Source organism: Etheostoma spectabile, chromosome 8, assembly GCF_008692095.1.
Source record: "Etheostoma spectabile isolate EspeVRDwgs_2016 chromosome 8, UIUC_Espe_1.0, whole genome shotgun sequence".
Taxonomy (NCBI): domain Eukaryota; kingdom Metazoa; phylum Chordata; class Actinopteri; order Perciformes; family Percidae; genus Etheostoma; species Etheostoma spectabile.
The window spans coordinates 11,289,382-11,300,546 of NC_045740.1; the positions used below are offsets into that span (position 1 = coordinate 11,289,382).

Below are 11,165 nucleotides of genomic sequence, written 5' to 3' on the forward strand. Positions count from 1 at the left end.
TAACACAGACATAAATTCTCAATTTTCGCACATTTCACACACTGATTGTCAGAGCATACCTTCTGAGACTGACGAGTTCCAGCGTAGTGTTCTCATCCACCACCAGCGTGTACTTCATGGAGTCATATGCTAGTCCATCATCTTCATTTGGCTGCCTCAAAGCCAGATTTTTCTCACAAAGTGGTAGATCATGGTCAGATATGAGATGGTCTTGCACACTGGAATCAAGGGGTGGTGAACTATCAAGCTCTAAGTCACTTCCCCTGTAGGACACCTTCCGCAAGCCACCCAGGAATGGGTAAGAGTCTCCTTCGTCCTCCTCTTCTTCATTGTCCGTGGAGTAGGTGAGGCTGAAGCAACGGTTAGTCTGGGCAGTGGGTATGTCCAGTGTCAGGCTTTGTTTAACTTCGGTGATACGCTCAAGAGAAGCTGAGGAACGACTCGTTGGCCTGGGCTCAGTCTCTCGTCCTTCGTCCTTGTCGCTGACCACACTCTCACTAAGGCTTGGTGAGTCCAGATCCTTCCTTCCCTCTAGCATCATCAAGTCATTGTTGGGCTCTTCATCTTCTTCCTGTTTCCTGGTGTTCTTGGATGGTTTGTCTGTGAAAATCTTCTCAAAATCTTTAGTGGTATCTAAGGAGTTGAAATCTGTGGTCCCCCTCCCATTGTTTGCACAGCGCTCCAAGATCACAGGGTTTATGGTGTCACCAGTAGAGTTGTTCATATACAGACAGGGATTGATCACTGCTCCTTCGTTTGAAGACTCCACACACTTCCTCCTCTCTCCTTCATTCTCTTCTTCCTCTGATCCCTCAATCTCTGCTTTCTTTTCTTGGTCCTCGTCATTGAAACCATCTCCATCTCCAATGTCTGAGGATGGTGAGATGGTGTCTGACACGGACACCTTCCTCTTGAAGCAGTCCTCAGGACAACTGATTGGGTACGAGCCCTCTGAGATCATCCTGTTAACCAGGTTGCTGAGTAGCCATGGTGAGTCTGAGTTCTCGCTCAGGTCGTCTTCACTTTCTGATTCAGAGTCTCCCTCACTGGTTCCATCATATTCATCTGCATTGGGCAATAGCCTGGGTCCCACTGGCAGGTAGAAGGAGCGTTTGAAGCTTTCTAGACTGTGGTCTGGCTCTATCTGCAGTACCATCTGTCTTGACATGCTGTCTTCACATTGTTGGGCTGGAGGCAAAGTTTCATCTGGGTCAGCCTGGTGTTCAAAGGACATCTCATCGTCCACATTTTGCAGCCCTATCAGAGCTTGACCATCATCATAGGACTCCGGGGGTAAGATGGGCGAGTCAACAGGGGATGGCGTAGCAATAGTGGGTGAGGGTAGAGGGGAAGGAGAGGGAAGAGGAGACCCTTCTTTGATTGGGTCAGGCTGTCCCAGAAGTAAAGACACTTTCAGTCCCACAATGCCACTGTCCTGCTCCAACTCTGTGTCCAGGTCCAGTTCCTGGTCTGATGTAGGCGAGCTGGCCTCCTCAATAGAATTGGTAAGGTGAGACGAGCGTCCACTGCTGCTGTCATCACTTGTCAGGTCAAGCTCTGTCTCTGAGATAGAGGAGATCATGTTGGAGACCACAGGACCTCCACAGGCAAACGCTGCCTCCAGCTCCCCTTCAACATCAGAGTCAGAACCTGGAGAGCTGAGGTCCTTGTCCTGGTCCGAAGTCATGTAACCCTGCTGGTTCATGTCTGCTATCCCTGGGTCTGAGGATGGAGAGGTGGAGTCGTTAGCGGCTCCCTCCATGGCAGAAACTGCTGCATCGGAATTGTTGGACCGGTCAATGACGTCTGAGCGGCTTTTGGCCATAAAGCTGGAGAAGGCGGTGGGTTCAATGGAGGGGAATTCCACGTAAGTTGACTGATTCTCCTTACACACCATATCATAAGTCTCCTTACACATGAACTCCACCTCAAAGTCCTTCTCCAGCTCCTCATCAGAGAAGGGTGTATCGGCACCATCGTTGGCTCCCATGGGTGCAGTTGATGACAAGCAGTGACTGGTTCCATCTGGGTCTAGCTCGTTCTCCGGCTCCACACCGGACTCACTGGTGATCGTGTAAGTGTCGGTGGCACGCCGGTTTGAGTGTTTGTAGTTGTGGTCGCTGTTGAGGTCGTGGTCCACCTCGGTGTCCGAACACTGTGAGTGCTCATCTACAGAAGGTACTCTAGCTGTCTGGACTGAAGGGTCTACTTTTGATTCAGTGACATCACCAGAGAAAGGGTAGGACTTGTGTTGACCAAATGAGCCTGTGAAGATAAAAAGGTGGGGTGAAACAAGAAAGACAATAGAAGAATGACAGAACAGGATGAAATATGAAGAAGATGATGTAGAGAATGCATGAAGAGAAAGGAGACAGGTCAGAAGAGATGCAGAACAATTTGGACAAATAAAGAGAGAATATTTTAAAAAAATCATTAATTTCTGTTGAGTTCATAATCACTTTATTTTAAAGGATGTGGGATGAGCAAGTTCAGCAAATGTTTTTTCATTAGAAACACACAAATATGATTTCCCAAAGTAGACTAGTGCAATTAACATGATGTGTTTTGTTAAACACATATAGTCATATAAGCCAAATCCACATCACATCGTATCATTTCACATCACAGGACTACACGACACTGATGATAATGAAATGAGCTCTAAGCTTGCTGGGCTGGCCTTTTTGTTACCGTATTCGGGCCTCTCTCGTCTGTTGCCCTCGATGTCGCAGAGGAGGGGCCTGTGAGGGGATTGGGGGTTCCCGCCCTCCCCTGCTTGTTTTGGTGGAGTACCTTTGCTCTGTGACCCTGGTGCCTGGGAAACTGGAGAGGCTGGGCACTGGCCTGTCACATGGCTACCATCATCCAGACATGAGTGGGTTGGAGACAGACGACCTTGAGGTAGAGAAGACATTTATTTATTTTTTTAACGGTGTAATGCCCGCAGTTTGTAAAGAATCATTTAGCAATAGCTGGGCTTCTCTCAAATTTCTTTCAAAGGAAACAATAAATCCGCCCATCTGGGACAATTATTTCACAAATGTAAAACTTTAAGAAAAAAAAGATAATTAAGAAACTTAAAATACTTTCAAATCTAATATGATGTGCATTGATTGTTGTGGCAAGTTTTCTTTTAAATGTTTTTAATGTTTGAATTTTTCCTTCTAATTACCTGACTTGAGCCAATCCATGTCATTTTCACAAAATACACAACTTACATTTCATTAGGTTGAATTTAAAGATATTTTATTACATATGATATTTCATTATAATATAGAAAATCATTTGCGGAACTACAGTATATACTGTGACCATACGCAGACTATATACCGTATCTGTTATCAGTCATTAGAACATCCCTAGGTGATTCAGCTAATCAATTACTGTTGGGTAAGAAACTGAATCTAACATATGTATGAAAAATGCATGGAAATTAATTTCTTCTCCAAAGATTTACCAAAATATTGTCAATCAAAATAAGCAGGTGTGGTAGACCAACAAATGAATACAATGAAAATATATATATAGTCCACAGTCATGTATTCACCCTGTGAGGTCTTGCGTAAAGAGTCTTGCCAGCTTCCTTTCTTTGGGGAGAGACTGCTGTTGTTGTTCAGTGAATCCTAATGAGAGGAGAGCGAAGGAGATTTTTTTCACAAAGTTGTACAGAGATATACATAATCTGTGTTCAGTGTGTGTTTAGGACCACAGCTTCAGGCTGCCTACCTGTGACACAGCAGTGGTGAGGTTCAATGTGGTGGGTCTGCTCTTCAGAGTGCCGAGAGTAGGAGAGAGAGGGGGAGAGGCAGAGGGGGACGGGGGTCCATCAGGGTCAACCTCTTCATCTTCTTCCTCTTCCTCCTCATCATCCTCATCCTCATCATCAATCATCTCAAACTCCTGAAAGTCATCCTGGAAGGAGCAGACTGGGTGGTGCATGTCACTCTTCTCCAGAATGAGGGAGTCCTAAGGCCAAGGACAGAGATAGAAAGACAAAAGAGAGAGAGAGAGAGTTGTAATGTGGTACAGACAGTAAAATAAAGGATGTTTTCACACCTTCAGCATGTTTTGGATAAACTAACCAAAGCAGCAGAGGGTAAATGTTTTGTTGTGAGCCAACACAAAGAAAAAAGCTGCTACCTTCTATCCACTGCATATTATGTATGTTATAATCTAAAAGCTTTGCCAAGAACAAGCCTGTCTGAGAGATGATTAGAACAAGAAGAACACAGATGGACAACACACAATGTTCTTTGATTACACAGAGGGCATTTTTAAAACACACATAAAAGCACTGTAGTGGGCAACTTTGCAACAGAGTTCATATAAACAGCCACAGTACATTTTGCTGATGTGTTCTTTCTATAAACTCGGGTCCTCTGTGTGCAGTATACACCCATGAATACATTTATATGTGTGTGTGTGTGTGTGGTGTGTGGGTGTGTGGGTGTGTGGGTGTGTGTGTACACAAGACAGATAAGCTAAGTGCAGCCTTCAGCATCAGCAGTGTTTCCACCTCCTATGAAAAGATAAAGGTGAAAAGGCTGAAACAATTAAGCCTAAGTAAATACATAGTAAACTTGGAAAAAACCTAGTCTTGAGGATGGACTGTTTGGAAGAGAAAGGAGGACTTGATAATGGGTGTGTAAGACAAAGACGAAACAAAAACACAGGAGAGGCAATGAAATAGGAGTGGATCAATCAGATGTCTCTCAGGTTTCAGTGGTTTACCGGAAAGCAGTGCACTAAATGATTTTGAGGTTTAATAGACCACACCTTCATGTGAAATAGCTTTATGACACATCTCACAATGTCTGCTAAATATGTCTGTGACAGGAAAAAAATTATCACATTGCTGCAGTGTGGAATTGTTTAATCTCTCACCTTCATTCAACCTTACAAAGGTGAGATCACACCAACAAAATCTCCCCTGATCAACCTAAAAACCTTGAGTAGTAAGGCGTTTCTCATGTTAATATTACTGTAATAAAAGCTGATACATCCTGGAAAGAGTAAACAGACATTACCACAAACATTTGTGGCTTATTTTTCTTCTGATTATCTCTTCCCTACTTTAAAGTTGACAAAGAAACACAATTATTGATTTATCTGGTTTACAGTTTGAGCAACGCAGCAGCTTCTTTGCCTCTCAGTGCAGACTCTTTAATGGAGGAACCGCAGCTCACCCTCTTGCCCATCTAACACAATTCTGCTGACGCCTGGTGCATCCACTTTATGCCACAGCAACAGAAATCAACTCTCAATCTATTACCCAGAGAGTACACATGAATATGTAGACTTATTTTTAATTAACATATATATATTTTTTTCTGTTTTGAAAGGAACTTTGTATTGGCATGTGTTAAGAAACCTTTAAATCAATCATTATAGGCATTCTCACTTCATGATCTACTGCCAAGATTCATAATGTTGTTGCCTTACACTAACCCATCATAATCCATCACTGGGTATGTGTGACCTATAACTCTATGGCAGAGTAAAAGACATCCTTTAGCGGGGGCCACCTGATAGACTCAAAGAAAAAGAGAGAACTATAAATAACAGCTGTGTATTGACAAGAATCGATCTCCAAAGTCTCCAGGTCCCAAGGACATCCCATCAGGCCCAGTGACTGTCACTCCTCTGTCACCAAGCAGACTTATGCTAGCACAGGAGGTGTTGTGAATGAGTTTAGCGTGTTTACACACACACAGAACCATTGGACATCACAACTGCAGTCAATGGGAACTAAATATTAGTCTAAAGTTAAAACTTTATTCTTTGTATCATGCAAACTGCCAAAATGCGTAAAAGCTGTACTGCTCCACATTCATACACACACTTGTGAACTCTTACCAGCTCTGCTAAAGACTAACATTTATTCAGTCATTTCTGCTAATCAGCAGCTCATTAGGGCAGTGTCTCGGGATGCTGATCAGACGCTGTGACAAAAACTTGAACTTTCATCCTATAAGACATTTGTGTGAAACGTCATAACTGGCATACAAATTTTTGAGTTATGGCCAAAAACGCATTTTGTGAGGTCACAGTGATCTTAAACTTTGACCTCTGAAATTTAATAAGTTGGGTGGGTGTTTGTGCCAAATAGGGTTAGGGTAAGATTCCCTCCAGACCTACAGACGGACAACCTAAAAACACGATGCCTCCGGCCATGACTGTCTCCAGCATGAAGGCATAAAAGGATTAACACAGAGCAGCTTTTGGAGCATGAATTAGGAGACCACAGGCTTGTCCAGCAAGGGTAATTCTATACAACCTACTGCGTCTGCTACTGCACATCAGAAGAAAGTGACATGGCAGGTCCACTATGCGGCACTGTCCTCAGCAGTGGGCTTCAGGTTGAACTGCAGGGCCATCTTGCTCACTGAGTGTACTAGCTGACAGAGCAAAGCGCTGGACAAATGAGAGAAACTGAGGACATGACCCTCAAGTGATCACACTTGTAGATCTCACAGAAAAGAAGTGGAGGCTGAGAAAGAAGTGTTTTTTTACTTTAACACCTAACAGGCAGTGGGGTCCACAGAAAACAGGGAGGGTCTGGTAGAGTCACAAAAACTCCTAGCAGAGAGCAAATACAACTGATTGACCATGAATACAATTCTGCCCAATTCCTGCAGATGTGGAAGAGTTAAATGTTGGCTGTGTCAGTATTGCAGTCAGGTATTCAATTAGGTGTTGTATTTTGGATCCGTTTCAGTGCATAAATTACTGGCTACATATTCACTGGTGCATGATTGACCCCATACACACCTGCAAAACCATTAGTCCTGGATCACTCAGGCGGTACTGTTACAATAATTGAAAAAAGGGAAATGATTTACTATTTACTACATTTATGCTCTTTTCACATCTAGCTCACAATATGATCATAAATAAAGGTATGACTTAACAATCATTATCGTCCCAAATGTATCTCTTACATTTACTTTGTTTGTACAATGACAGTATGATTTGTGTCTGTGTGTGGATGCATGTCTGCTTTTTTAAAACCCATTAACCTCTGGGTGAATTTTATGACGGAGTGTATGACAGATGTCAATTAGCCTACCATTAAAGAGACCAGCTAGTGTGTGATGGCATCCATCTATCAGTGTATTTCTCAATTTCCATATTTTTAACTAGCACTACGTAGAGACATGGATACGCCATTGCTCTGTCACACACTAAATGATGCATGTGCTCATGGTGTTCAATTTGGGTTTTAGAAAGACTGAGATGGATGCTAGAGAGACAGGAAGTGAAGAATCATGGGCTGGTCATGGCAGAAAGCAGCAGGGTGTGTGCGTGTGTGTATGTGTGTGTGGGGCCTCAGAGTAAAGATTCAGACAAAAAAGGGAGGGGCTCCCTCCATTGTAGTCTCTGTGCTAGTTGATATTCTGGAAAAAATAGTTAAAGGTCAAGGAGAAAAAACAAATCACACAGTTGAAAATACATTTTCAAACCTAATCCCCTCTGACATAATGGATAGTAGGAAAGGAAAGCCTGACTGGGGAAGGCTATAGCATATTGGCATTTGGCCCGCACCAAACCAGACATTGATAATAAACGCATGTGAACGATCTTTAATTGCCTGTCTTCAGCTCTGGATTACATAATAAGGTATTTTTTAAGTTTGTGTCTATTTGTTTTTTTCTAAAAGCTAAGTACCAATCTAAAGGCTTATGCAGATCAAGACCTGAACCCCGTAACGAATTAGAATTAATCAGAGCTGGGGATTGGGGCCGGAGGATAATCTCACTGTTTAATTTGGCTGTTCTTTCTACACATCAAAGACATAGTGCCCAATATGGCTAAAGCATACTGACAACAAAACAAATGCCATTCTCTTAATCAGCAGAGTAGAATGCACGAGGGAGGGACTGCTGTTGCTGATGAGCTGACAGAGTGTCACCCATCCGACTGATGCAGGCAAAATCAAATACCATGCGTAATACCCTTTGCACAAAATTCTCTATCTCACCTTTCATTTTCTGTAATTTAAATGTACACGCACACACTCAGAGGGCATCTGGGTGTCTGTCCTATCCATCCCATGTCAGCAAGATTACTTCCTGTGGGCAATGATGCAACGTAACAAGGACCAACACTATCACTGCTGTGCGCTTTTTTGATTGTAAGGTGAACAGTCACAGCCTTTGCTGATGTGTATCTGATGTGTGTGTGTGTGTGTGTGTGTGTGTGTGTGTGTGTGTGTGTGTGTGTGTGTGTGTGTGTGGTGTGTGTGTGTGTGTGTGTGAAGACATGTGGAAGGGAGAGAGGAGGAAAAGGACACTGATGCATGGTCTGCATTGCCTCTCTGGCACAAAAAGAAAAGAAATCTACCCTTTTAAATTCTCTCTTACTAGGGAGGTTTCCTCACATATATGCGAACACAGCTTTGCTACAGAAGGGCTGCTAGCGATCCATAATGTGTTTTTTTGGTGGATTACAGTGGAGGAAGCAAAATATCTAGCAGAGATTTATACCGAGAGCTTAACCCACAGAAGCAACCATTCCTGAGCTAAATCCCTGTTTCCAGTCACCTCGGCAGTAAGAGAGTGAGAGAGAGAGAGAGAGAGAGAGGTGAGAGAGAAGTGAAGAAATCATTGCTTTAAGGGGGAAAGGGAGTGGAGAAGTGGTGAAGAGCAAGGGGGAGGGAATCTGAGCTCTGTCTCCGAGCAATACTCTGCATAGCAGGGAGGGAAGGGAAGACACATGGGAGGGAAGGAGGGAGAGAGGGAGGGAGGTTGTCTCTGCATAGCAGCAAACTGCACTGGGTCACCCACCCTGTGCTGCAGCCATGGTTCCACGCCACCAGCATAAAACATTTACATCCCACAGAATGGAGAGAGTGAGAAAGACAGAAAGAGAGAGAGGATATGAGAAAATAGTTCTCAGAAATTGTGTAATTAAGGTCTATGCTAGTCGGACATGTGGGATGATGTAGCTAATGATTCAATAATTTGCATATAGTTCCCAACACAGTCATTAGACCAGGGTGCTTAGTGGAAGTGCTACTTAGAATTTCTATTATATGCCAAGGTGTTTAGTGAATGTGTGCTGTTTGCTCAGATCCAGTGTGTATTTGTATGATTATCAGAATACATAAAGGAAGTGTCACAATGTTTACCAAAGCCACGCATGATTCTCATTTTGCCGTTGGTATTATAATATGGATATCAGAGGCTTATGACCATGACTGTGACAATTAAAATGCTGGTCACTTAAATAAAAATCCAGGGCTTAAATAAGATAGCTATGTGCAAATAAGCAGTTCTCAACACTACATACCTATGCAAACCAAGCCAGTCTCTATCTTTCTTTGTGTCACCTTAAGTGCATAACACTTGTCAGCTCATTATACTATAGCTTGCTTGATTTTTCTCTCCTGTCACTGCAGAGCAGCAAGACCAATATTGCCAAAATTTGGAAGAAAACAGAAAAATAGGTTCCATTCCAAAAGGTTTACGAAGCGAACAAAACCTTCACATATTTGAGACACAAAGCGCAAGAGATGCAAGGAAAGAAAAATTTCAGTAAAAGAAACCACACAACAACAAAAGAGGCCCCACCTTCTCATAAGGATCAGAGTCATAGTTGAGTCCAATCCCACAGTCATCCGTGATTTCAGAGAGATCTTCATCATCAAACTCCTCCAGGCTGATGTCGTGGGCTGGCCTGGAAACACATGAGAGACAGTATATGAGGGGAATTTCTCATTGATTTATGCCCACACACTGAGATCTGCTCTAGGGAAAACCTGTTCTAACTCATGGCCTGTCACTGTCTAGCTGGGTCTCAGTCACATAAACTGGACAGCACACACCCACGTCCTCTACCTGCTTTTCCTTAACAATCCACACTAACAAAGTGACACATTTTATTAGTGTGGAATGACAACAGAAACACATACAGTACTGCAATTACATTTCAAATTAATTTGGCTGGGTTATGTCATATGAGCTGTGGATGTTAAAAAAAGAGTATGTACAGCAACAGTACACCACCACAGGGAAGTGATGTGTTTGTGATGAGCTGTGGCATTGCATGTTTTCTTGATTAGGCTCTATCTCCTCTTTGCCCCATTAATTTCAGCAGGCTCAAAGTTCCACAGCAGTTAGTTTGCTTTGTGTTGAAGGAAATGCTGCATTGCAGCTTCCCTACTAAGGAAAGGGCATTCCACAAATTACGTATGGAGGTGAGTTTACATCACACAGTCATATAGTCTCCCAAGTATTGGTTCCCTGGAGAAAACGAGGACATGCTGATGCATCTAAAAGTATTAAAAAGAGGGTCATGAAAAAGCCACTGTAAAAAGCCATCAGTGTCCCAGTGCTAATGGTCTGATTTAATGTATAGCAAGTGCTACTGACAGAACATACAGGAAAAATGCAAAGCTAAGCATGGCGGATGTATTAAAGTGTAAAAAAAAGGGGTTTTGAGGCTATTAAGAATGCAATTAAACTTACATGAAATGAATGTTGCCTGTTGTAAGCCTTTGGTTCATTACTACTAGTTCAGTCAAAGCACAAAAAGCAAAAATAAATTTACTGCATGCCCTTAAGCATATCATATAAAACAACTATCAAATGTAAACAATATTAAAAGTTATGATAAGCTGAATGGCACAAAAGGTTTCGATAAAATTGTGTGGTTAGGGTGCAACTGATACTGAAGCCTTGATATAACACATTCGTTTTTCATTTGCGGAAAGTTACAGTTCCACACAAACAATTAGGCTTGACCTTACTGTTGATATGTGTTTTTAATTGGATACAATTGTACTAATGCTACAACTTGAGGATTTCAAACAGCATGCAGAAAATCTCAGGGAAAACAACAGAAAGCTCTTATTACTAAAGGCAAGAAATTAATTAGTAATCCAAACTCAAAGTCATAGCTCAGTACTCAGCACCAACTTCTTAAAAGACAAGAAGAAAAGACACATTGATCATAGACTAAACACTGATTCCTACAATTTGTATTGTTTTTTGTGTAAAACAATCAACATTTATTCATGCCATACTGAACATTTAGGATCATGGGACAGTAGAACTGAACTTAAAGTGCCAAATTTAAATACACATGAGTTATTTAATGGTGCCGCTATATTATTTTATTGGATGTGCCCAAATGAATAACATCTAATTTTGTCCGTGTTTTAT

General features: G+C 42.2%; 1 protein-coding gene across 1 annotated transcript in view; it reads right to left on the reverse strand.

The window, feature by feature from the left end:
* Positions 1-11,165, reverse strand: part of mapk8ip2 (mitogen-activated protein kinase 8 interacting protein 2) — a 28,119-nt gene that overhangs the window by 5,427 nt on the left and 11,527 nt on the right. Inside the window, 5 exon segments of the mRNA XM_032524489.1 lie at positions 60-2,265; positions 2,692-2,895; positions 3,548-3,623; positions 3,727-3,966; positions 9,573-9,678. Of these exon segments, the coding sequence (XP_032380380.1) occupies positions 60-2,265; positions 2,692-2,895; positions 3,548-3,623; positions 3,727-3,966; positions 9,573-9,678 (2,832 nt within the window).